Raw genomic sequence first — 27,912 nt, forward strand, 5'->3', positions numbered from 1 at the left:
GCAGGACTAGGTCTCCGTGTTAAGGGTGCAGCGATTTCCTCTAGGTGAGAGTTATACACTGTCCTCTCTGCCCATGGCACTAAAGAACCTGCCAGGGGCTGCAGCAAGCTTAACACGCACCTGTACACACAAACCACCAACTAGTGGAGATCAGTGTCATACAGTTAAGGCAGGCAGGGTAGGGGAAGGTGTGATATGCCAGGGCCTCACCCCACATCAAGGGCAGACAGCACAGAGATCTTACTTACGATGCTTGGCGTAGAGATTGTGGTCCAAGCCAACACCACAGTGGGAGCTGACGGGACGCCCAACCCAAGGCCAGAGAGGACACTGCCAGGCACCACAGCAGGGCAGCCCTCTGGGCCATGCCCACTTAGAGGGGCAAGCTGCTGGGTGCACCATGAACCAACTCAGGAGACACATGAGCAGAAGCATACCTGGCATGTCCTGGGAAACAGCCCCTCTCACCCACCCTCAGGAAGAGGTGCCATATACAGCCTTAAGCCCAGCCCACATAGTGGGCAGAGGGCCCAGTGCAAGATGCTTAGGGGAATCTTACCTAGTCAGAGCCAAGCCCCAAAGTTCTGTAGGCCACCCTGGCAGCAGCCTAAAACTTAGTCCCTGCAAGGAAGAGTTAGGCACTGCTCCAAAAGGGGGCATAGCCTCTAGCAAGTTCATGTGAGGGCTGCATGTCCCTCCTGCAGCCCTGCAATTTGGCAAGGCCTGAGAGCCAATTCCTGCCGCCACCACCCCCCTGCCCCCACACACTTTCAGTAACATCTATCCCCAGCAGGTCTCACCACAACACAGACACCAGAACCCTAGAGACTCCCAAAGGTCGTGAGTTATCCAGTCCTCTGCCTCACAGTGAAGCAGGGGCAAGTCTCCATGGGCCACATATGGCAGTGAAAGAATTACCAGCATCTGACAAGCAGGAGAGGGGGTCATCCCTAGCAAGCATGCAAGATGCTGCCCCACTGCTGGGGGGAGATAGTTGCCCCAAAACATCCCCAGCTCTGTAGCCAGGTGCAACAGGCCAGCACTCCTGCTACTGCAACAGTCTAGGCCAGAATTGCAATTTCGCTCCCCCCACCCTTTGGCAGGTATACACCTGCCCCACTCTAAAATTGAACCCAAAGCTGGGTCAAGGGATGCACTCTCTCTCCCCCACCTTTGAGTCTTCCAAAATGGCAGGGGAGTTCTCAGCACAAGGACACTGCTGTGCTCCATGGCAGCCACAGGCAGCTGAGCTCAGCTCTGGGAAGCCCCATAGGGCAAGAATAGCAGGTACACAGCCAGGAAAGGGAGTGCACTGTGGGGGGGCAGGGGGGAGAAAAGGGGGGGTCAGTCCTAACAATACAATGCCTGCCCAACTGACTGAGGGAAGGAAGCCAGAAGGTGCCCAGCTCAGCTGAGCTCAGTCTAACTGGGGGACCCTAGGCAGGGGGCTGAACAGTGCCTGCACTGTACCAGGGCTGCCTGATCTGGGGGGGTGGGGGGGAAGGGGAAGGGGCACCTGACCCAGCTCATGTGCCTCCCCCTGTTCTGGTGGTGCACACCCCAGCAGGCCTGCTCACAGGAAGAAGGGTGCAGGCTGCGGGAGCCTCCCCGCAGAGGCACTCACCTTTATTTCGGGAATTTTTTTTGTTCCATTTTTTTTTTTTTTAAATAATGTCACTGGTGGAAAAAAAAGCAAACAAATGAACCATCCAGCCGGCTCCTCCCACTACCCTAAACAGGGCCATGCCCAGGCCAGGCAGTTGGGGTGGGGGGGCTGGGCACAGCAAAGGGATATGCACTCAGGCCCCCAGCTTCCCCTTCTTGCCAGGGCTGGGGGTTGGTCATGCTGGGAAGGGCTGATGCTGACGAGTGGAACCCCCAGCCCCCATGCACTTGCCCCACAGAAAGTGCAAGAACTTCCCAGCTAGAGGGAAGCAGGACAGCTGCTCAGTGCGTTAGCCCCCTGAAGGCTGAGGTGCTGGGAGCTCCCGAGCCAGGAAGAGCCCTGGGGAAGGGGCTGATCAAGCAGCCGACAGGCCTCTGCTCAGTTCTAAGGCCCCTGACTGTCCATGCTACCCTGAATACATTCAGTGGGCCTGGTATGGGGTGGCCCAGGGACAGCTGACTGCCCCATGTGGCTGGGGAGCACTGGGATGTAGCCTCAGACGGGCGAGGAGAGGAAGCCAAGGGACAGAGGTGGAGTGATGGTATCAGGCTCTGCTCAGCGTTCCTGGGCCAGCCCTGTGTCACAGCCACTCTGCAGCACTGTGGGAAGGTCTGCAGCAGGGGTATAAATATTGAACTAGAACAAGGCCATGGGAAGAAAAGGGACCCCAAGTTGCAGCAGAGGGGATTAAACAGAAGTGTCTGTGCCACCAGGAGCAAGACAAATGAAAAAAAAAAAAGACATGGAAAGAGGACACAGACCCCCTGAGTGGAGGCAGGGTGCACAGCCCAGTGGTGAGCAGCTTGAGCTGTTCAGAGGGGCCTATGCTCCTACCTCCATTATTCTGCTAGTGACAAGCAACTGCCCCATGGAAACCAGGTACCAGGCAGCAGAATTGCTCCAGCCTGCCTTGGCTCAAGCTTAACCAGAAGGAGCCTTTCTGGGAAGAGATGTGATAGGCTCATCGCCTAACAGATCCCCACCTGGAACTGGAGAAAAGGGGCTGCAGGCAGGAGGAGAGCAAAGGCTGGGGGTGGAGATGGGAGCAGCTCCATGCACCCAGCAGGAAGGGGAGGGGAGCAGAGAACCCACAAGAAGGAGCCAGGAATCCTGCCAGCCATCAGGCATCAAGGACCGAGGCAAGAGGCTGCATAGAGGGAAGTTCTCATGGGTGGGAGAGCACACCTTGCAGGTCTGCCCCCACCACATACTCAACAAGGGTAAGTAATTAACACAGGCAGAAAACCCAAACCACCACCCCACCAGAGAGGTCCCGTCCCCCTGCACGGTATCATCCGGGAAAGTTGCTACTCCACAGGAGGAGGGTGCTGGATAGCACTGGGTTGGACGGTCCCCTCCCCTCCCCACCCTATCCCTCAGTCCTGGGCCTCAGCAGCAGCCTCCGCCTGCTGGTTTGACTGGAGTGCTGTCGATTCTGAGGTTGGGTCTGTCCCCACCAGTGGTGGCACCGGGGCCCATGCGCTTCTTGATCTCAGCAGCCATGGTCATGAATGACTGCTCCACGTTGGTGGCATTTTTGGCGCTGGTCTCCAAGAATGGGATGCCCAAGGAGTCTGCAAATTCCTAAGCAAAGGCAGGGGAGGAGAAAGGGTTACAGGCTGACAAGGCCTCTCCTGTCTATGGCCCAACAGGGGCAGGGCTGTCCCCATCAAGAATCACCTACCCAGGAGGACCCTCACCCCCTTGGGGAGCAGGGACTCAGCACTGCCCCAGCCAGACATTCACCATTCAGACCCCTCAGCTCCCAGGTAATAGGTCTGGTCAGTCATTAGCTCCCTTTTGTAGATGGGGAAACCAAGGCACAGCCCAGGGAAGTGACTTACCAAAAGGGACACAGCAAGTGAGTGGCAGAGCTGGAAAAAGAATCCAGAGGCCCCTGCTCTAACTAGACCTGACTTCCCTCCTAGAGACAGAAATAGAATCCAGGAGTTCTGGATGATAGGCTGGAGATCCTAACCACATCCCCAGCTCCTTGGTGCCACAGGGCAGACTGCTACTTCCCAGAAATTTAGCCTATTTCACCCCATCACTCCTAGTTCTGTCCCCAGACATCTGTGCACTCATCTAGGGTTCCCCCAGCCAGACCGGTGGCCAGGAGCCTGAATCCAGGGCTGGCAGTGGGGATGGAGGCAGCCAGCACAGCCTCAGAGATCAGACCTACTGCTGGCAAATAGCAAGCCCTTCACCTGAGCTACAGCCAGGCATGAAGGGGAGGAAGCAGCTGATAGGACAAGTGCTGCCCCTTGGTGGGGCTTCCTGGTACTGCGGGAACATGCTGCAGTAGGGACAACCACTCAATTGATAGGACCCCACCCGAGAGCTGCTTCCTATCTGCATCTGCCAGAGACAGAAGGGGGAGCGCTATTGACAAGCATCAGAGGCTTGCTGTGCCTGCTCACCTTGGCAGTGGTGTAGTCCACTACTTTCTTCGTGGTGAGGTCACACTTATTGCCCACCAGCAACTTGTTGACGTTCTCGCTGGCATAGCGCTCGATCTCCTGCAGCCACTGCTTCACATTGCTGTAGGACTCCTGCAACAGGGAACATGGGCTCAGCTGGACCCCAGCCACCCTGCCAACACGCTTACAGCAACAGCTCAGAGTGCCCACCCAATGGGGAGCATGTCCCCAGAACCCCTCAGCAAGGTGCATCTCCATTTCATAGGCAGGAAGTGGAGACAGGGGAAGCAACTGGCACAAAGGTCACAGCGAGTTAGTAGCTCAGTGGGGACAGAACCCAGGAGTCCTGCTCCCAGTGCTTGCTCTACCAGTACAGCCCTTCCCACATTCAGCAGCTGTTCTTAGATGCTGTTATCTTGATGTCCTTCCCACCTACCCCAGGGAGCTGCTGCCAGCCTTGCCATCTTCAGAAACTGCCCAATTCCCCATCTTCAAGGTGAATATGGAAATGAAGGCAGCGCAGCCTGCTGGGCCTGGCTTTACAACCTGCTCTATGGGCCAGTCATGGGTACACCAACTGCTGGCACAGAGCAGAGCAGCTGCTGCTGCAGCAGCTGTGTGTGACACCTGCGTCAGCAATACCTGGGGTAGATGCAGAAGGAATGCAACGCTCCACTGGCCCAGGAAGGGGCAGTGCCCAGCACAAAGGGTGCAGGAACGGATGGTCACTTGGAATAGTGATCAGGACCACTCTCTTCCCCTGACAAGCCCCCCCATCCACCAGCCTGCCAAGACCCAACAACTCAACAGTGGAGACTGCCTGTCTGGCTACCAACAGTGAGGCATTCTTACAGCACTACTCTACTCCTGGAACCAGGACAGAACCCAGGGGTCCTGGCTCCCTAGGTGCCCAGCAGGAGGCCTGTTGTCTGAACCTGGAGGGGCCCTGGATGCAGGGAGGTCAGGGACCTGTCTGAGGACTTGCAGGGCCAGAGTATTTGGGGCAGCATTACCTGATCTGTTACATCATACACCACAATGATGCCATGCGCCCCCCTGTAGTAGCTGGAGGTGATGGTCCGGAACCGCTCCTGACCAGCAGTATCCCACTGCAAGAGAAGGGAGGGGTTGGACCTTGCATTTATCTTCTTCTAGAGACAGACAGCACCCCCTAGAGGGGAACCCCCATATTCCATTCCCCCACACTTCTGAGCCACCCAGTGCCCCACACTGCTGCAGGATAGGAGCTAGCACTCTCAGAAGGGAAAGGCCTGTATACCATTCCCTGCCCGCAAGAGCCAGTCCCCAGAGGTCAATGCAGCAGCACTGGTCAGGGGCCAGATACTCACAATCTGTAGTTTGATGGTTTTGCCATCCAGCTCGATGGTCCGGATTTTGAAGTCCACCCCAATGGTGCTGATGTAGCTCTCTGTGTAGGTGTCATCCTGCAGGGTGCAGAATGAGGTGATTACCAGGGCAGCTGGGGTCTGTGCCCATAACCTTCTTCATCACCCAATTCTAGTGGCAGGACAAAGAGCCCTGATGCCCAGTGGCCTGGATCTAAACACTCTTCAGATATTAAACAGCCACCACTAAGAGTGGACCAGATGCCAGCCCAGTGCTGAGCAGAGAGGAGGGTTTGGGATGCCTTTAAATAGGGGGCTTTTATTAAGTGCTTTGGTACTCTGGAGATCCTTGTCAGGAGCTGCTTAGCTTCCAGGAAGGTTCTGCAGTTTAAAAAGCCATTTTAAAATCAACTGTCAATCTAGCAAGACAACTCCTTGGTACCCACCCATTGCCAAATGACATGCAGCACCAGCATCTCAGCTGCCCTGTAATGCTTGGTACTCCTACCCCAAAGTGCTTTATTGTCAAATAAGACTATATGCAGCCACCTCTGGAGTGGCATATGAGGACCATTAAGCAGCACACAGTGATAATGTGCAAGTTTAGGACAGGAAGTGAAGACTAACCAGATGTGAAGTTACAGGAGGCCAAATATAATCACTCAAGATGGAAATTGACCAGGATACCAGAGTGATTATGGAGCCTCTTAGGACAGTGTCACAGGTCTTGACTGACCCCAAAGAGTCAGGAACCCAGTTTTAAGTCTTTTGCAAAAAAGGCAGCACCTCCAACAGCAATGTCCTCAAGCACTGCACTGGGAAAAGACACTGACTACAAGGGTATAGAGCTCCCTACTGAGCCCTCCCCATGGCTCAGCACTCTCCTGCCCAGCAGGATACTAGGGTCAGACTGAGAGAAGAGGGCACCCTATTACATCTCTGCTGTTCCCTGCAGTGTGGAGGTCTCCTGGCCAAGCACTGACAGGACTAAATGTCTTTAGCTTGCAAGTTCAACTAGGTCACTGTACAATGGTTTGAGTTTTCATAAAATATGCCCCAGGGTGATGAGACTTAAGTAGCCACATCTCAGACACCACAGCCTCACTGCAACAGCTCTGGAACAGATGTGGCCAGCCTGTCACCATATGGCTAGACAGCTGTCCACTGGACCATGAGGGGCTCTGCACAAGGCAGGGACACTCACAGCAAATCGCAGCAGGAGGCAGGACTTCCCCACACCAGAGTCTCCAATCAGCAGCAGCTTGAACAGGTAATCGCTGAAACAGACAGATGGAGAATGAGGGAAACTGAACAGTTCCTGACCTTTCTAGTAGTGTGGCTAACTAGAGACCTCTCCCCTGCTCAGACCAGGGAGTGTTCCCAGTGGAAGACAAGAGGGCTTGGAGTACACATAGTGGGGAAAGTGCATGTGCTGGCAAACAACTTTGAGTAGGGCATGGGTGCTCTTTATACAGGGATTCTTTGTCAGATCTGTGCAGTCAGGACTCTGCTTCCTACCACCCACAGCGTTCCCAAGAGACAACAGGGAGCATCAGATGCTCCATGGGGATGTAATTAGAACCCAAGGATTTTGGCTCCTGGCCCTCCTGCTTTAAGCACTAGTGCTCACTCCCCTCCCAGAGTGGAGAGTAAGAGCCAGGAATCTGAACTCCAACCTTTTCCCTAGCTTTGGATGAGTGCACACTATACATTCAGATTAGTTTAATAGGACTTGCCTACAATGGCAGCATCTTACAGAGCAGGGTCACCCTCCCAAACTTTGAGAGGTCCACTTTCCAGGGTGCAGCCCATGGTGGAGGTCAGAAATGCAGGGAGAATAGCATGGAGTGCTTGTTTTGGTACTTTGTCCCCACTCGTGAGGCAGTCTAATTCTCTACAGGATCCTCAAGACTGAACTTGTTGGAGGCTCAGGGGATCCCAAAGACTAAAGCATTAACAAATCCTGGAAACATTAAGAATCTGGGAACAAACAAAGCCATTCAGAGGTGGAGTCCAGAAAGGCCTGTTCTGATCACTCAGTCATCCTTACACCTAGGGCCTTTCAGCAAGGCCAACCCTAAAGGCCTTCATACAGCCTCTGAAATGCAGCCACAGCACAAGGGTTTAGAATTTTTGACCAGGCAAAAGCCTGCCTTTAAGCCAGGTTTTAGATCTCCACACAGCCATGTGGGAGCCTCCACATATCTGCTGGTGCTGTTGGCTCTGCTGGGATTGGAGGAGTCACCCAGGCCACACTGCAGCTTTGTGGGTTGACTGAGCACTGGGGCTGTTCTCAAACCTTTTGAGCAGAAACCTGGGTATTTAAAGTTTTAGGATCCCACTTGGTTATGGCTAGTCCCTTGCCCCCATAGCAAAATGCTCACCCAGCTCTGGGGAAGCTGCAAAGCAGAGATCCCAAACAGCAGTGTCACGACTCCAGGGAGGGGGAAGGAAGAGGTCCTTTCATAAGAGTCCTGCACAGACTGTGCACCATAGTGCAAAGCTGAGCTGGCATCTAGGTTTGGGTTTCTACACAACACAGGTGCCCTGGGGCACGGTAGCTTCAGTTCTGGCCATGCTAGAGAGCTGGGCTCCTACCTTGGCCTTGCAAGGTTGCTAAATTCACTTCTGAGGGGGGTAGTGGTGACTAAGCAGAGGGACAGCTAGGGTCAGGCAGGCAATCAGGGAAGGTTTCCCAGCAGTGAGGGGTCTGGAAATTGCCAGCTTGTTTTAAAAACTCCCTTTGGGAGAGGCAAATAGATCAAAACCTCCAGGTCTGATCTCTGAGGAGCAAGTGAGCCAACCATTCCCTACTCAGCCTTCCTCTCTAGGAGTGTTATAGGCTGCTCTGTCACCCACCACCCGGAACAGCTTTAGCCCCTCACCATATTGAGCCAGTGAGCATAGCCACAGCAAGGGAAGAGACCCATTTGTACAGAACAGCCCAATCCCAGCCACTGTGAGGGTAATCAACCACCCAATACATTGCCATGGCAATGCCATGTGCAATGAAGCTGGCACCACCCATCCCTCCCTGCACAGGAAGGATGTGACCCAGCACAGCAGCAATTTACCCTCAGCCACTGAGACCCAAGGTGGCAGCAGCAGAAATTCCCACATGGTGACAGTGACACAGGGGTGGCCAAGAAGGGGTTGCAATGGCCAGCCTACAGACCTCATGGGAAGACAGGCTGAGTGGCTGGACATTAACACAAAGACAGCTTAGCCCCAACCAGCTCCAGCTGGAGACGCTCTGCTTTCCAGCACTGTAGCTGGGGGTACTGGCAGTAAATCCCTGAACAGAAGTCATGATACATTCAGGGCAGCCTGAACCAATCCCAGCCAGAGACCAAGCCCTGGGACAGACTGTCCCCTGCTCCACACAGGGGCCCTAATAAGGATTTTAAAGCCAGAGAAGACTTCCATGTCAAAGAGTTCAGAAGGCTCTGGAAATTAGAAGCTGCAGAGCACTGAAGTCACACAATGTGGGTCTAGTGGTCACAGAAGGAGGCTAGGACTCCTGGGTTCTCTCCCCAAAGCTTTGATGAGATGATACAGTAAGAGCCCCCAATTCTGTGCCTTGGGCTGTGTTAGCCACTAGATCCCACTTCCTTCCCAGAGCTGGGAATCTTGGCTCCCAGCCCTCTGTTCAATTTCATCCTGATGTCAGCGCAGTTTCACCCAGAATAGCTGTCATCTGTAGAGGGTCTGATTTATTACTGAGAAGGATAAAGTGCCATAGGGTAAATGTTCAGCCCTTTACAATCACTAACTACCCAGCACAGCTTGCCACCAGCAATAGCAGGGTCCTTCATGTGCTTTCCACTCACACCACAAGCCAGGAGGAATTGAATTGAGAGGCCTCTGCACAGAGGATTTTACGATGCAACACCAGTGACACAGTAGCACCTATCCCAAGTACAGGCCCACCTGTGCCTCATTCTGGCCAGCCAAGCTGAGGCCTTTGAGTAGCAACACAGCTCAGCACAATTGCAAAGCCTGGGTGTGTAAGCACTACACCCTGACAGCAAAGCAGCTACACAGAGCTATAGCGTCCTTCACCCCAAAGCAGGGTGCAAGATGACCTATTAGGGCTGGTTCACACTACGGGGGGAAAAATCGATCTTAGATACGCAACTTCAGCTATAAAAGCAGCAAAGAATCCTGTGGCACCTTATAGACTAACAGACGTTTTTGGAGCATGAGCTTTCGTGGGTGAATACCCACTTCCTCAGATGCATGTAATGGAAATATCCAGGGGATATTGCTGCAGGATGGCCAAAAAAACAAAAAAAAGCAAAAAAACTTCAGGACCAGACTTCAAAGAGAAACTGCTGAGCTTCAGTTCATCTGCAAATTTGACACCATCAGCTCAGGATTGAACAAAGACTGTGAATGGCTTGCCAATTACAGAACCAGTTTCTCCTCTCTTGGTTTTCACACCTCAACTGCTAGAACAGGGCCTCATCCTCCCTGATTGAACTGACCTCGTTATCTCTAGCTTGCTTGCTAGCACACATATATATACCTGCCCCTGGATATTTCCATTACATGCATCTGAGGAAGTGGGTATTCACCCACGAAAGCTCATGCTCCAAAACCTCTGTTAGTCTATAAGGTGCCACAGGATTCTTTGCTGCTTTTACAGATCCAGACTAACACGGCTACCCTCTGATACTTAACTTCAGCTATGTTATTCACGTAGCTGAAGTCGAATATCTAAGATCGGATTACTCACCTGTCCTCACCGCGCGGGATCGATGTTCGCGACTCTCCCTGTCAATTCCGCAACTCCGTTGGGGTTGATGGAGTTCCGGAATCGATATAAGTGCGCTCGGGGATTGATATATTGCGTCTAGATGAGACGCAACATATCGATCCCCGAGCAATTGATTTTAACCCGCCGATACGGCGGGTAGTCTGGACGTAGCCTTACTGTGGCAAGCTGTTTATACAGGAGCCCTAGCCTGGCCCCTGCTCAGTGTTGCATGACAGTGCGGGCAGAAGTGAAGGTTAATCAGACTCAGTTGCATTATAGCTACTACTTGGGGGAATTGTCCAGAAAATGAGTAGCTACAGGCCATCAACATCTGAAAAAAAAGGGCATCCCCTCAGCACCCCCACCATGGAAGAACGAGCACCCCCTCTGAAGACCAGTAGCACTCTCTTAGAGCTCAGCACCAGGACACTAGATTCAGTGCCAGCTCAGAGAGAGAACACTGCCTACAGAATCACCATTACCCCATGTGGGAGCTTGGGTTTTCCATGGAGGTCTCCTATCGAAGCAGTGACCCAGCCCAGCCCCACTTTTCAGTGCTGCTGCATTACACAGCTATAGTTTGAATTCATGCTGTAACCAACCCATGAGTGGGAGAAACACACAACAAGGCTCCACGTACCCAGAGCTAGACCTGGCTCTCACCCACCCTCCTGGTGCGGATACAGCACTTGCCCCTGGACAAGCTGCATGGCTGTTGGGCACATCTGCTACATTCAACCCCCGCTTTACATGGCATACAGTACAAGCCTTTTCTAAAGGCTCATGAAGAGCCAGCCTAGGGTAGCCCTGGATACACATCAGGCTCTGTAGAGACAGCCACCCCCACAACTCACCACAAGGCCTAATTAACACCAGCCCTTGTCAAGCCTCATAGGCTCTTGCAAGTACCCAGGCTGGGCTCTCAAGGCCCATTACTCCTCACAACACAACCCACTCTTATGAGCCCTGAAGCTCCAGTGCTGGCAACAGGATAGAGAGCAAGATCCAGGGAATGACTGCTCAGAAGAGCTGCTAGTAAACTGGAGTCTATGATCTCCAGACTCAGTCTCAGCAACATGAGAAACGTATACCAGTCAGACCAACGCTATGTTTGTACAGCACCTGGTACAACAGGGCCCACGTCCAAGGCTCCTAGGCCACAAATTGGTATAAATCTTACTACAGACATTTGGCCTTAGAGTGGCCTGTTAAACTGCTGGAAGTTAAAGCCAGGTAAATCGAAACTGGAAATAAGCAGGCTTGGCAGAAGTCAATTTTATTTTCCCAATTTTTATTTAAAAGATTTCCTCTATTTTAACTTTTTTCTCCATAGTTGCAGGGGTTGGGTTAGGGCAGTGCTGACAGCAGGGCTGCAGGGGGTTCCCTCTGCAGCCCAGAGGCACAATATGTAGGGAGGCTGCAGTCCTGGCCCAGCAGAGCAGAAGCCCCTGGTTGTGGGGGAGGCCATCCCACTGCTAAACAGCTCCTGCCCAGAGACAGCTCCCACACTCCTGGCTCATGACACCCAATCCCTGCAGGCACAAGATGTGAGGAAGGCTGGAGTCCTGGTGGGGCACAGCAGATACCACTGGCCAGGGCTTTAAGGCATCCTCATGCCCAGCTGTGCAGGAGGCCACCCTACTGCTGAATGGTGCCTGCCTAGGGTGGCCTCTTCTGTGACCACGAAGAACTCCCATACCTTGTGCCTGCAGGGACTGGGCATTACCAATCCCGCTCACTCATTCACTAGTCAGGAGCATGGAAGCCATCCCCAGGCAGTTGTTCAGCAGGGGGTGGCCTCCCTGCAGAGCTGGGGGCATGTCCTCCTCCTTATGGTTCTGGAGGAGGGTCTCTGTTCCATTGGGCTAGGAGCGCTGCAGAGAAGCAAAGCTCTGTTGACACTGACCAGCTCACTCATTCCTGTGACAGCAGAGATGCAGAAGGACATACAAGACCCAGTCCCTGCAGTCACATCAACTGTTACCACCTGATCTGTCGATTTCAGTGTGTCGGCTGAAACATTTACTGACAGTTCTAAATTAAAATCAAATCTTAGAAATAAGACACCAGTTTTTTAGCCAAAGGAAGTGGAAGATTCTCCACCCTTTGGTGGTTTCAAGTCCAGACTGGATGCTTTTCTGGAAGATATTTTTGCCAAACCCAAATAATTGGACTTAATACAGGGGTCACTGGGTGACACTCTGGCCTGTGATATACAGGAGAGACAGACTAGAGTATCCAATTGTCCCTTTTGGCCTTAACTCTGAATCTTAAGTTTAGCTTCAGTCACGAGGCATCATCTGAAGCTAGATTAATATAAACCACTCAAAACAAAGATTCATAGATTGTGGTCCTTTCTCTCTAGCTACTCTGGCCTACCGTGGCATAGGTACCAGATAGCCTACAAAGGGGTTTGCACTGGCTAAACAAAAACAGCAGTTCTCAAACTCTGGGTTGGAACCATATTTTAATGGTGTCACCAGGGCCAGCATTAGACTTGCTGGGGTCTGGGGCTGAAGCCAGAGCCTGGAGGCTCCACCTCTTCCCCCTCCCACCCACCCCCCCCCCCCCGGACCTTGGATGATGTAGTAATTTGTTAGAAGGGGTCATGGTGCATTGAAGTTTGAGAACCGCTGTGTTCAACTGATGCAGCTTTCCTGGTGCAGTGCCTGCAGCAGCAAAGCCCATGTAGGAAGACTGTAAACACATAGTAAGTGGCTCACTGCCAGCACCAAGTCTGGTCACTGCCAGGAGCAAGAAGATTTTATAAGTGGAAGCCTCTGACAGCACAAGCTGGACTGAGGGCTCCACTTCACCACAGAAGTAACTTGGCTTCCAAGGTGAATGCAGTCAAACTCAAGCCCTGTTCACACAAAAACCCCCTTCCCTCAAGTACGGTGGTGGTTTCAGTTTGAGCTGGCTGGCTTGTAGGGGCATAGGCTACAGCTTGTGTGAGCACAACTCAGCAGCTGCTAACTTAACCAGCCTGCACTCATGCTGCAGGGTAGTTCTACTGGAGTGCCATGAGTCCTCCAATGCCTCCATTCTCTGGGTCTCCTTGCCGCTCCTGCCCAGAAAGGACAGACCAGTTTCCCCACAATTCACTAGAGAAGAACTCAGAACAGCTCAGCTGATTCCAGCACTAAGAACCATGGGATATGCCCCAAGAAGTTTAAGCACTAAACACAAGGGAGCACAGTACCAGCACAGCCACAGCAGCTCCAGTGTTGTTTTCAGGCACAGTGGCCACTTGCATTTGAAGGAGGCCAATTCCAGAGTAGGTAGTTCAAATTAACCCTGTAGTGCTGACAGACCCTCAGATCCACCAGTGCATTTTCTGTAGAAGCTGCAAGAGGGAACTGGTTTTGCTTGTGAATGACCTGTGCTGGCTTCAAACCTGTGCCACAGGGTTTCACTGCATTGTCAATGGAGGGGTGCTATGCAGTTCATATGCCAAGCTTCAACATCCCATGAAGCTGTTTCCTCATTTTTAAATCTGGACAATAAAAGTCTAGAGATGGAAGCGACTTGACCACAGCCACTTGATGAGTTAGTGCTAGAGCTGGAACCCAAAAATCCTGACTTCCAGCCCTCCCAGCTATTTGATAGCCTCTACCCACATGCTGTACAGATAGAGTGACAGGTCTCCAAGGCTACATGAAACTGCATGAAGGCCCAATGGGTGGGGCCCCTAACAACAACACTCTGCTGCCTCCCACAGCCTCTTCTCAGTCCCTGTGCAGGGGAAGTGGTGCCTGCTGCATGGAAGTAGTTTGTTCCTCAATCCCAGATTGGAGGCCCATACTTCACAGGGGACTCAGGAAGGTCAGACATACAGGATGCAGGGACAGATGTTTAATCAAAAAAAGCTGGGAGCCAGAACTCTTTGGTTTTATCCCCAGTTCTGGAGGGCAATGGGCAGGAAATCAGGACACTCTGCCTGTCTCTGGAGAGAGAGAGAGTGTAGTTCAGTGGTTAACAGAAGCCCTGGGTTCTATTCCTAGCTCTTCCACCAACACTGCATGATTGTGGGCAGGGGCCTCACCTCTGTGCCTCAGTTTCCCAACCTGTAGAAAGGGAACAATTCCCCTTGGCAGTGTTGAGGACTGCAGAATCCTTTGATAACAGGTACTAGGGAAGCCAGGTGTTTCCCCAAGAAGAAAGCCACATACAAGCTGCTGTGACAGCACAACATCCACCCCTTTAACTATTCTTGCAGATAGATTGTTCCAGTTGACTTGGAGAGCTGGTATCCTCCACCCCCCCCCTCACTAGCTGGGGGCAGCAAGGACAGCTCCCCCTCCATATACCTCACCAACATGTTGGCAGGGGCAGTGTTATTTGTGAGCAGAGCTAACAGAACCTGGGCAGCATCTCTGCAGGCAAAGTTTTGCTGCACCACTGATTCCCTGCCTCTCCCTGCCACCCCCAGAGCCTTCTCTTCTGCAGCACCTGTCAGCTGGGACAGGCTCCCAGGCTTACCTCAAAACTGCACCCCACCCACTCCACTAGGGAAGCAAGCTCCTCAGATCCATGTCAAGCTGGGTTCTGTTTTAACAACTGGTCTACAAATTTACTCTGCTTGTGAGCTTAGCTGTGAAAAGTGAGTTCACAGACCACCACAACAGCCTATAACATATGGAGATATACCTATCTCATAGAACTGGAAGGGACCTTGAAGGTCATTGAGTCTAGTCTGCTGCCTTCACTAGCAGGACCAAGTACTGATTTTGCCCCAGATCCCTAAATGGTCCCCTCAAGGATTGAACTCACAACCCTGGATTTAGCAGGCCAATGCTCAAAGCTATCCCTCTCCCCTACAATGATGGGAAGAGGTGCAAAAGAGACCAAGTACACTTCTTCAGTTGGACTAACCTGGTCTGATATAACTAAAACAGTGGTGAGATCATTCCCTGGTAAACCAGATAGTAGTAAGATGGAAATCAATGAACCAAAACTGGTGTCAGAAATTAGGCCTACAGTATTTGATGGACAAAGTAATGAAGGAATAGGCTATTCCACCCATCACTCCCTTTGCAGCAAAAGCTAGAGGAGGCTACCATGATGTTGGCTGACTAATGGGCAAGAGAAGGGGAATGACCTACCTTCACCATCCTAGCTGTCATCCTCACTGTCTGTGGGGTCTTCGGACCTTCATCCTAATCTGAGAGATGTCCTGATCAGAGTGGGCCAGAGGGGGCACTCAAACATTGCCACCTCCACTCCTTCAACTGAATCTCAACACCAACAGGAATGTGTGACTAAGCCCTCCCTCCCCACTCCGTATGTCCTTTTCCTTTCCTACTTCATTCTTCTCCATTTGTCCTGTTTAATAAGTGGCTCAGCAGGCCAAGACTACATATTCTGCAACACTGCTTTAAGCCGGAGACCAGAAAGAGGCAGCTAAAAGCAATGCCTTAGACAGCTGGACGCTGGTACAAGTTTGCCAGGTATTTGAATGGCTAATAAGACCACGTGCTGTGCTTGTGTTTCTACAGCACTGAAGCAGCAAGTGAAAGTCAACCCAAGACAGAGCTGCATTTTCTAACTTTGCTGTTCTTCTCTCCTCTTATGTGTTTGTCTTGTTTGGTCTTCTCAGAACCAGGATCAGGTTTTAACAGCAAACAGCCCTAGCCCGTCTCTACTGACGTTTCTTTCACACACAAAGACAGTTATTACCATCTTCAATACCATGTAAACAAGAGGCTGTGTGTTCTAAAACTCTACAGCTGAAAAGAACAAGGGATGCTGTTAAAATGAAAGTATTTAAAAGTCTTTGAAATGTAAAGTATTAACTGTTTCTTTTTTTTCCTGTATTTGTAATAGAAGGCTTAAAGCATGGTGACTGTGTTTACACCATGGTATTAAGCAGGCTGAGGTCTCTGTATGCCTAATCCAGACCCTTGTTTACCACTGTTTAAGGCTGGAGAGTGATTAGGTTATGTTAACACCTTTGACCCATATTTTCCATCTAAACTGATAAAACAGTTTTGCCCTGCTCCTCAGCTGCTGCAAGCCAAATCCTGCTCTCATCCCACAACACCCATCTCTGCCTTCTAGTGTCCCCAGGCAAACCCCCCGCCCCCATCTTTGATGCCTCCTCTCAGGACTGTGCAGGCAGCAGGAGCTCACCCTGCTCATTGGAACCTGGACAGAATCAGCTAACAGGCAAGCCAGGAGAGAACCCAGTTCCAGCACCAACACCAGCATGGGGTACCGGCTGGGGGCGCTTTGCTCTGCTTGGTAATAGCAGGACAGGGGAAGAGCTGAGAGACTACTGAAGGTCACAGTGACCAGGACTGGCAAAGATCCACAGACTGGAGTTGATGGGTACACTTGCCTCCCAAACAAAGGGCATTGCTTAGGGGGATGTGTCTGGGAGAGGACAATCACCATGAGAGCTCAGACCACACAGGTCCCAGGGCGGAGGAGGAAGCCCCATTTGCTGGGATGTTGAAACCCCACAGGACCAAGGGCCACCTTGCCCTAGCTTGGATCCACATGCAACACTGTCCCATGGGGCAGTTTATATGGGATTAATATTCCACACCCAGCCAGAATGGAAGCTTTATACAGCTGAGTCCCAACAACTGGGATAAGGCTTTGGGAAGCTCTTTTGTTCTTTGGGGAGTGGGTGGCTTAAAAGCTGCTGGGTTTCTTCTTGCACACTAGGAGTTAAGTGGGGGTCATTCTCCCGGGACTCTGCTCTCCAGACCCCTCCACATGTGCCGAGATGACACTGCTTTCACAAGAGCACAGGGACTGAGTGACTGCTATTGTTGTGTAGAGCTGGAGTTTGTGACAGGAAGAGTCCATTACCTCATCCAGCCGATGCAAAATGGCTTCTTAGAGCTTGGCTTAGTACTGGGGTACCACTGCTGCCCTTGGGAGGAGATTCCTTGCTCCAGAGACCCCACTGTTAGGAAGGGCTTCCCAATATAAAGCTCTTGCTTCCCCCCAGCTTTATTTATCTGCCCCCTTGTCATAAACAGATAGCTAAGGGTTAATGTCTCTTTCACCTGAAGCACCTGACCAGAGGACCAATCAGGAAACCGGATTTTTTCAACTTTGGGTGGAGGGATTTGAGTGTCTTTGTCTTTGTTTTCTGGCTGCCTGCCTTCTCTGAGCTTTGGAGAAGTAGCTCTACTTTCTAGTCTTCTGTTTCTAAGTGTAAGGACAAAGAAATCAGATAGTAAGTTCTATGGTTTTCTTTTCTTTGGTATTTGCATGAATATAAGTGCTGGAGTGCTTTGATTTGTATTCTTTTTGAATAAGGCTGTTTATTCAATATTCTTTTAAGAAATTGCCCTGTGTTGTATCATCTTAATACAGAGAGAATATTTGTACTTATTTTTCTTTCTTTTTATATAAAGCTTTCTTTTAAGACCTGTTGGAGTTTTTCTTTACTTCAGGGAAATTGAGTCTGTACTCACCAGGGAATTGGTGGGAGGAAGAAATCAAGGGGAGATTTGTGTGTTGGATCGCTAGCCTGATGTTGCATTCCCTCTGGGGGAATAGGAAAGTACTTTTTGTTTCCAGGATTGGGAACAGAGAGGGAGATTCACTCGGTTTGGATTCACAGAGCTTGTGTCTGTGTATCTCTCCAGGAGCACCTGGAGGGGGGAAGGGAAAAAGGATTATTTCCCTTTGTTGTGAGACTCAAGGGATTTGGGTCTTGGGGTCCCCAGGGAAGGTTTTTCAGAGGGACCAGAGTGCCCCAAAACACTCTAATTTTTTGGGTGGTGGCAGCAGGTACCAGGTCCAAGCTGGTAACTAAGCTTGGAGGTTTTCATGCTAACCCCCATATTTTGGACGCTAAGGTCCAAATCTGGGACTAAGGTTATTACATGGTGGCAGCTGGTGGGAGATAGACAGAACCCAGAAGCCAGTAGAAATATTATATTTTTCTTTTCTCTGCTAAGGGCTTTTTAGCAGAGAGAAGCAGTTGGTTTTAAAAGGGAACCAGAGAGAATTTTTTTTTCTGCTCTCTCTCGCAGTTTGTGGCTTGCATGTTAAGCAGAAGTCGTTAAGGACTATTAACAGTCTTTTGTCACACAATAGCACTCCCATTGAGAGTCATACCAGCACTTATATGCATGCAAATAAAGTGGTTTTTCTGGTTTCCCTTCATTGAACATTAGCTAGAGAGAGAAAAGAACAAAAAGCACTGTTGCTAGGCAGACTTCAGGAGGCAACAGAACCTGCAGTTCAGAAGATAAACACCGGAGGGCACCCCAACCCAAGAAAACAGGAACCATGACTTCTAAGGCAAAAATTGAGGCCGAAGAACAAATCAAAGAAGCTGAACACAGGCGAGAGATGGAAAAACACAAACAGCAACTGGAAATAAAACAAAAAGAGATGGAAATGAAAGAAAAGGAAGAAAGCATGAAACTGGCAGCCTTCCAAAGAGAACAGGCAGCCCAAGAGGCAGCACACAAAAGAAAACTAGAAGAAGAAGAGATAGCCTACCGAAGGAAACAAGCAGAAGAAGAGTTGGCCCACCACCGAGAAATGGAAAAACACCAAAAACAAATGGAAAAAACACCAAAAAGAAATGGAAAAACACCAAAAAGAGAATGAAGAGAAGGAAAAACAGAGAAAACATGAACTGGAGTTGGTAAAAGCTGGGCTGCATGTGCCAGCCAACCCTAACAACCCGGCGCCAAATATTGCTCCACAGCACAGGAAATTTCCCACCTACAAGGCAGGTGATGACACCGAGGCCTTCTTGGAAAATTTTGAAAGAGCCTGTCTTGGGTACAGCATTCCCGAAGACCAGTACATGGTAGAATTGAGGTCACAGCTCAGCGGACCTTTAGCAGAGGTGGCAGCTGAAATGCCTAAGCACCAAATGAATGACTATAAACTTTTTCTAACCAAGGCCAGATACAGGATGGGGATAACCCCAGATCATGCCCGTCGGCGTTTCAGAAACCAAAAGTGGAAACCAGAGGAGTCATTTCCCAAACACGCCTACTACATTGCAAAAAACTATGAGGCCTGGCTAACAGGAAACAACATTCAAACTTGGAAGAACTGAACCTCCTCATACAAATGGAGCAGTTCTTGGATGGTGTTCCTGAAGACATCACGCGGTACATACAAGATGGAAACCCCAAGAATATCGCTGAGGCGGGGGAGATTGGAGCCAAATGGATGGAACTGGCAGAAAGCAAGAAAGCTACTGTCAAGGGGAACAATTACCCCAGGGGGCACACAGACCATAAACCCTACAACCGAGGACAGCCAAAGACCCCACATACCACCCAAGTCAAGCCACAGATACCCTACCCTTCAACCTCACCAGTCTCCAGTAACTCACCTCGGCCCAGTGACCCATCAGATGGAAGATGCTTTAAGTGTAATGAACTGGGACATATCAAGGCCAAGTGTCCCAAGAACACCATGCGAGTGCAATTCATTACACCACCATCACACCAAAGATCCCCAGGCCCGGATGCCTCTCAAATACCCTTGGAGCGAAGGGAAAATTTGAGAGTGGGCGGAAAGAAGGTTACTGCGTGGAGAGACACGGGGGCACAAGTGTCAGCTATCCACCAATCCTTCGTTGACCCCAAATTCATCAACCCAAAGGCCAAAGTTACAATTTACCCCTTCATGTCACAAGCTGTAGACTTGCCTACAGCTCAACTGCCTGTCCAGTACAAAGGCTGGTCAGGAATGTGGACTTTTGCAGTCTATGACAATTATCCTATCCCCATGCTACTGGGGGAAGACTTGGCCAACCAGGTGAGGCGGGCCAAGAGAGTGGGAATGGTTACACGTAGCCAAACCAGGCAAGCTTCCAGACCCATTCCTGTTCCTGAGCCGTCCACAGAGGCCCCGTCTGTGTTACCAGAGACCCAGACAAAGGTAGTGGACCCAGATTCCATGCCTACCACTGAAACAGCCACAGCATCTCCAGTCCCAGGCCCGGAACTGGAACAGCAACCAGCACCAGCAAGTGCAACCACATCTTCAAACTCAACGCCAGAGGGCGCCAGCAAGCCAGAACTGGCAGAAGCAAAAGACAGCCATACCCAAAAGGCTCAGCCAGAGCCTGAAATACCCTCAGGTGCACCAGCGGAGAGCGGTTCACCAGCAACGGAAACAACCCCATCACCTACATCACTTCCAGAGGGACCAAGCCCAAGTCCACAGTCTGAGGAAGAACTGGTGACCCCAGCCTCAAGGGAACAGTTCCAGACTGAGCAGGAAGCGGATGACAGCCTTCAAAAAGCTTGGGCGGCGGCACGGAGCACCCCACCGCCTCTCAGCTCTTCTAATCGATCCCGGTTTGTTATAGACCAAGGACTTTTATACAAGGAAATTCTTTCTGGTGGACACCGGGAAGAATGGCAGCCGCAAAAACAGTTGGTGGTTCCAACTAAGTACCGGGGGAAGCTCTTAAGCTTAGCCCATGATCATCCCAGTGGCCATGCTGGGGTGAACAGAACCAAGGACCGGTTGGGGAAGTCCTTCCACTGGGAGGGGATGGGCAAGGACGTTGCCAAGTATGTCCGGTCTTGTGAGGTATGCCAAAGAGTGGGTAAGCCTCAAGACCAGGTCAAGGCCCCTCTCCAGCCACTCCCCATAATTGAGGTCCCATTTCAGCGAGTAGCTGTGGATATTCTGGGCCCTTTCCCAAAAAAGACGCCCAGAGGAAAGCAGTACGTACTGACTTTAGTGGACTTTGCTACCCGATGGCCGGAAGCAGTAGCTCTAGGCAACACCAGGGCTAACACTGTGTGCCTGGCCCTAACAGACATCTTTGCCAGGGTAGGTTGGCCCTCCGACATCCTTACAGATTCAGGGTCTAATTTCCTGGCAGGGACCATGGAAAAACTGTGGGAAACTCATGGGGTGAATCACTTGGTTGCCACCCCATACCACCATCAAACCAATGGCCTGGTGGAAAGGTTCAATGGAACTTTGGGGGCCATGATATGAAAATTCATCAACGAATTCTCCAATAATTGGGACCTAGTGTTGCAGCAGTTGCTGTTTGCCTACAGGGCTGTACCACATCCCAGTTTAGGGTTTTCACCATTTGAACTTGTGTATGGTCACGAGGTTAAGGGGCCATTACAGTTGGTGAAGCAGCAATGGGAGGGGTTTACGCCTTCTCCAGGAACTAACATGCTGGACTTTGTAAGCAACCTACAAAGCACCCTCCGACACTCTTTAGCCCTTGCTAAAGAGAACCTACAGGATGCTCAAGAAGAACAAAAGGCCTGGTATGACAGACATGCCAGAAATCGGTCCTTCAAGGTAGGAGACCAGGTTATGGTCTTGAAGGCGCAACAGGCCCATAAGATGGAAGCCTCATGGGAAGGGCCATTCACGGTCCAAGAGCGCCTGGGAGCTGTAAACTACCTCATAGCATTTCCCAATTCCTCACTAAAGCCTAAAGTGTACCATGTTAATTCTCTCAAGCCTTTCTATTCCAGAGACTTACAGGTTTGTCAGTTTACAGTCCAGGGAGAGGATGCTGAGTGGCCTGACGGTGTCTACTACGACGGGAAAAAAGACGGTGGCGTGGAAGAGGTGAACCTCTCAACCACCCTGGAACGTCTGCAGCGGCAGCAAATCAAGGAGCTGTGCACCAGCTTCGCCCCATTGTTCTCAGCCACCCCAGGACGGACTGAACGGGCATACCACTCCATTGATACAGGTAATGCTCACCCAATCAGAACCCCACCCTACCGAGTGTCTCCTCATGCCCAAGCTGCTATAGAACGGGAGATCCAGAACATGCTACAAATGGGTATAATCCGCTCATCTACCAGTGCATGGGCATCTCCAGTGGTTCTGGTACCCAAACCAGATGGGGAAATACGCTTTTGCGTGGATTACCGTAAGCTAAATGCTGTAACTCGTCCGGACAACTATCCAATGCCACGTACCGATGAGCTATTGGAAAAGTTGGGACGTGCCCAGTTCATCTCTACAATAGACTTAACCAAGGGGTACTGGCAAGTACCACTAGATGAACCTGCCAAGGAGAGGTCAGCATTTGTCACCCATGCGGGGGTGTATGAATTCAATGTCCTTCCTTTCGGCCTTCGAAATGCACCCGCCACCTTCCAGAGGCTGGTAGATGGTCTACTAGCTGGACTGGGAGAATTTGCAGTTGCCTACCTCGATGATGTGGCCATTTTTTCAGACTCCTGGCCCGAACACCTACTACACCTGGAAAAGGTCTTTGAGCGCATCAGGCAGGCAGGACTAACTGTTAAGGCCAAAAAGTGTCAAATAGGCCAAAACAGAGTGACTTACCTGGGGCACCAGGTGGGTCGAGGAACCATAAACCCCCTACAGGCCAAGGTGGATGCTATCCAAAAGTGGCCTGTCCCACGGTCCAAGAAGCAGGTCCAATCCTTCTTAGGCTTGGCCGGATACTACAGGCGATTTGTACCCCACTACAGCCAAATCGCTGCCCCACTGACCGACCTGACCAAAAAGACCCAGCCAAATGCAGTTAAGTGGACTGATGAGTGTCAAAAGGCCTTTACCCAACTTAAGGCAACGCTCATGTCTGACCCTGTGCTCAGGGCCCCGGACTTTGACAAGCCATTCCTAGTAACCACAGATGCATCTGAGCGTGGTATAGGAGCAGTGCTCATGCAGGAAGCAACAGATCACAACTTCCATCCTGTCGTGTTTCTCAGCAAGAAACTGTCTGAGAGGGAAAGTCACTGGTCAGTCAGTGAAAAGGAATGCTATGCCATTGTGTACGCCCTGGAAAAGCTACGCCCATATGTTTGGGGACGGCGGTTCCAACTACAAACTGACCATGCTGCACTAAAGTGGCTTCATACTGCCAAGGGGAACAACAAGAAACTTCTTCGTTGGAGTTTAGCTCTCCAAGATTTTGATTTTGAAATTCAACACATCACAGGAGCTTCTAATAAAGTTGCTGATGCACTCTCCCGTGAGAGTTTCCCAGAATTCAGTAGTTAAAAAGTGTTCTTAATGTAGAAGTCTGTTAGTTATATACTTAGGAGTATATGTAAAGGTGTATGTGTTGTATTAATCTGTTTATTTTCAAGTTCTAGAAGGAAATCGCCGCCAGTGAGCTTCCCCACTGTCTGCAATTTGGGGGGCGTGTCATAAACAGATAGCTAAGGGTTAATGTCTCTTTCACCTGAAGCACCTGACCAGAGGACCAATCAGGAAACCGGATTTTTTCAACTTTGGGTGGAGGGATTTGAGTGTCTTTGTCTTTGTTTTCTGGCTGCCTGCCTTCTCTGAGCTTTGGAGAAGTAGCTCTACTTTCTAGTCTTCTGTTTCTAAGTGTAAGGACAAAGAAATCAGATAGTAAGTTCTATGGTTTTCTTTTCTTTGGTATTTGCATGAATATAAGTGCTGGAGTGCTTTGATTTGTATTCTTTTTGAATAAGGCTGTTTATTCAATATTCTTTTAAGAAATTGCCCTGTGTTGTATCATCTTAATACAGAGAGAATATTTGTACTTATTTTTCTTTCTTTTTATATAAAGCTTTCTTTTAAGACCTGTTGGAGTTTTTCTTTACTTCAGGGAAATTGAGTCTGTACTCACCAGGGAATTGGTGGGAGGAAGAAATCAAGGGGAGATTTGTGTGTTGGATCGCTAGCCTGATGTTGCATTCCCTCTGGGGGAATAGGAAAGTACTTTTTGTTTCCAGGATTGGGAACAGAGAGGGAGATTCACTCGGTTTGGATTCACAGAGCTTGTGTCTGTGTATCTCTCCAGGAGCACCTGGAGGGGGGAAGGGAAAAAGGATTATTTCCCTTTGTTGTGAGACTCAAGGGATTTGGGTCTTGGGGTCCCCAGGGAAGGTTTTTCAGAGGGACCAGAGTGCCCCAAAACACTCTAATTTTTTGGGTGGTGGCAGCAGGTACCAGGTCCAAGCTGGTAACTAAGCTTGGAGGTTTTCATGCTAACCCCCATATTTTGGACGCTAAGGTCCAAATCTGGGACTAAGGTTATTACACCCCTTCAACAATGCTTCCCCTTGCTAATCCCAGCCTTCAGATGTGGGGCAATTTACAATCCTCTAAGACAATACAGAGCAACAGCTAAGGCTCAGGTACTAGCACTCAGAGGACTCCTGGGTTCTAGCCTCAGGCACAGATGTCACTGGCACAACTGTTCCCCCCTCTGCAGTACATGAACAATATCAACCAAGCTTTTTAAAGCACAAAGTGTTTGGTCCAGTCATATGTATCTAGCCCTTCATCATGCCCAGAAGCCAGACTCTGGGAGTTCTCAAGTCAATACCCAGTCACCAGTCAGTGACGACCATATAGTGCGAGTGCGTAACTGCCCCCAGCATTGCTCAGGCACAGAGGCAGCCAAAACTGAATCTTGTAACCCAATTCCCCACCCCAAGCATCAGCATTGTCATAAAGGGAAGAGACTCCAGGTCAGTCCCAACTAGAGTTCTTCAGCAACTATCACAACTCCTTCCTCTGATCCCACCCTGATCCCCACCCTGTCTCTTACAGCTTTCATGCTGTCAATACAGCACTTAGTTGCCTGCACAACACAGGCAGGAATGAGCAGAGACCCACTGTCACTCCTGCACTGGAGATGGTTGCCACAGCCACTGGGTGCCTCTGAACAGACCTCTCTCATCACCACCAACTTGATGCTGCTGCAAGGAGACAGCAACACCTTCCATGATTACTTGATGTCTCTGCACCAGGGGGTATCCAGCATGCTCCTTGCCTCTCACAAGTGTTTCAGCTCCAAACAGCCATAGAATCCTTTGTATCATCCCCATGATACTTCCAGGGGCTTCCAGAGGAATCGGCACAATTAATTATGGGGCATGTGTGCTTCCAGCATTGGAGAACTACTACATCTGTCACCTCACACCAATGGGCTGAGGTAGCCCAATATGCCAGTTGCATCACCCCCATTGTGTCACCAGGCTAGCTGGGCCAATCAAGTCCAGCTGGCAGCAGGCAAAATGAGCAGCATTTCCCAATTAGTGTGTTTTGCTGGTGGGGAGGGGACAGGAAGCCCTGACTCATGCTATCTGCTGTCACTTTCCCTTTGATTCAACATAGATGCTTCGCTGCAGTCCCTACCCTAGACTTCAGTGGGGGGAGCATGACTAGCTATCCAAGAGAATGGATCCACATGGATCAAAAATTCAGCAAAACCAGTGCTGGCTCAGTTTGAGATTGTTCCCAACCCCCACTTCTGGAGTTCCCATGCTCCTGGTGCCTTTCACACCATAGCCATCTCCATGCATTTCAGACATCATTTCACCCACCACTGTAAAGCAGCCACTTCTGGGGTGGGAGATAACAGCTTTTTAAAAGCCAATAGAGATACTAGCAAGAACAGAATTGTCAATTCATTTGAAACTCAGGGAGAGGGATTTAAAAAGGAAGCAAAATGGAATGGCCCCAAGAAGGGCTGGGAAGAGAAAGGGCATTGGGCTTCAAGAGGTCAGGACCTATACTAAGTCTCATCTGAAAGTCAGAATCACAGGAGCTGCCTGTCAGTGCCAGATCTTGGCTCTGACAAGCCGCCATGAAAAGTGTGTGGACAGCTCCGTTCAGAAAGGCAGCCAGTGCCACTTGAGAAGTGGGGGGTCTAGTCTGCCCTCTCCAGCAGCTCAACAGGGAATGCCACCAGCCTGATGTGCATTTCCTTTTCCAGAAAGCCTCACTGTCCACAAACCCACCTGTCATCGACACTAACTGGATGCTCAGAGAGGCCACGGAGGCCAAACACCTAGCTGCTCTGATCAGGGCACTGTCTAACCCCAGAGCCAACAAGGCTGCCATTGCCTTCACCTTCTCCCTCTAACAAGCAGATAATTTGGATGAGATCTTCTGCCCAGTCCTGCTGACAGCCAGCTGGAATGCAGCTTCCCTGTGCTCCCACCTAAGGGATGGCCTCTCTGGGGCCACATCCAAGCTCCTTCAAGTGTCCCAGAGCTGCAGTCACATTCACACTCAGGAAGCAGTCAGAGCACTTCCATTTCAGCGAGTACCAGGTCAGTTTAACACAAAGGGCACTCCACATCCCTTGCTGTGGAAGCTTCAGTGGAGGAGGATTCAAAGCAAGCCTGAGATTCACATTGACTTGACTTTTCCTGTGCTATCAACAAGCAGCTGGGATAATTAGCACTGGGTCCACTTGAATCTGCCAAGATGCTGCCCTGTAGAGCCATCACCTCATGGGGAAAGGCTCAAGCCCAACAAAATTGCACTGAAATGTAACAGAGTTTGTAAGAGGTCCGTCTGTCTCTGGGAGCGGAACCTGGGGCCTTCTCCTGCAGGCCACTGGCTCCATCCAGCCCCCACGGTGGAAAGCTGTTCTCATCTTGTGCCTCTTTAGTGGCTCATCCCCCTAAAACAAACTGGGGAGGGGGTGGTCTCACCCCAAGTCATACCATCACTATCATCTGTCCCACATCCCAGTGGGCACTAACCAGACCCTTGCTGGCCTCCTCTGCCAAGGCCTGAATGGGCCTGAGCACAGAGACTGAAATCCCATCAGCCCTTGAGAGGACAGCTGGTGCCGTTGTTAGGGTACCGGCCTGGACATGGGAGAGCTGGGTTCAGCTTCACCAGACTCCCTGGCTGATCCTGGGCCAGCCGTTCAGGCCTCATCTACACATGCTGCCCTGCTTTAATGACACCAGTCTAGCTATGCAACGCAAGCCCCTAGTGTGGTTGGAGTTACCCTGCTATACAGGTACTTTGCACCCACACAGCTACCCCTGGGCAGCAGGGAGGAGTGGGGAGCTTTAGCCCAGAATAACCTTGTCCCCACCGGGCACCGTTCCAGAACAGCGAGACTGGTACAAAGCCACCCCCCTGCTGCCTCAGCTCCCACTGCACAGAGGGACTGACCCCCATCACACCAGGCACAAGGATAAGACACGCCACCCCCCCCGCAGATACCCAGTGACGGGGTGGGCGCCGGGGCCGAGGGACCCAGCCCCGCGGGGCCAGGGCTGCCCTCCCCTGGAGCAGAGTCTCGCCGCCCCCCCAGCCGTCCCAGGGGGGGGCCAAGCGAGGGGCGGAAGCGGGGGGCCCAGGGACGCTGGTGAGGGGAACTGACCGGCACGTGAGGCGGGGCAGCTCCAGGGGGCGGCGGGGGGAGGGGAAGCGGGGGGTCCCGGACTCTGGCCGGGGGACACCACGGGGCGGCGACAGGGGACGCCCCGCAGTCCCGGAAAGGCAGCAGGGGCGGGGCCACGGGGCTGTAAGGCCCCGGCGAGGGCGGCTCAGGGCCCAGCGGGGGCCGCTGATGGGGTCCTAGCCGGGGTGAGGGGGCGGCCGCGAGTGGCTTCGGTCCGCCTGAGGCACGGGGGTCCCGGTCCCGCCCCTCCCCGCACACTCACTACTCCGGGTTCATGGCGGCGCCCCCGCGGTGATTTCGGCTCCTCCTCACTCACAAGATGGCGGCGGCCTGCGGCTCCCCCTTGATCCTCCCCCCACCCCAAGGGAGGCTTCACTTGTACGCAGGTGCGGAGTCCTTCTTCTGGCACCCTGGGATATGTAGTCTCCCGCTCACACTTGGCCACGCCCTGCGGCCGTCCGACCTGAGGGGAAGTGCGCATGTGCAGAGAGCGCATGACTTCATGGGATGCGTAGTTCCTGGTGCCCAGGCTTCAAACGCTCTACGTGCAGACACTATGTGTCCCGTGCGCAGGCGCCAAACACGCAATCCCTCACGGGATATGTAGTTTACTTGCCGGACTCTTT

General features: G+C 51.4%; 1 protein-coding gene across 1 annotated transcript; it reads right to left on the reverse strand.

The window, feature by feature from the left end:
• Positions 1 to 1,573: 1,573 nt before the first annotated feature.
• Positions 1,574 to 27,646, reverse strand: RAB1B (RAB1B, member RAS oncogene family). The gene is made up of 6 exons (XM_050959214.1): positions 27,549 to 27,646; positions 6,637 to 6,709; positions 5,436 to 5,531; positions 5,100 to 5,195; positions 4,087 to 4,218; positions 1,574 to 3,250 (listed from the first exon to the last, which is right to left on the reverse strand). The coding sequence occupies exons 1-6, from the start codon at positions 27,560 to 27,562 to the stop codon at positions 3,056 to 3,058; spliced, it is 606 nt and encodes a 201-aa protein (XP_050815171.1). The 5' UTR covers positions 27,563 to 27,646; the 3' UTR covers positions 1,574 to 3,055.
• Between the last annotated feature and the right edge of the window lie 266 nt (positions 27,647 to 27,912).

This window comes from Gopherus flavomarginatus, chromosome 6 (genome assembly GCF_025201925.1).
Source record: "Gopherus flavomarginatus isolate rGopFla2 chromosome 6, rGopFla2.mat.asm, whole genome shotgun sequence".
Taxonomy (NCBI): Eukaryota; Metazoa; Chordata; order Testudines; family Testudinidae; genus Gopherus; species Gopherus flavomarginatus.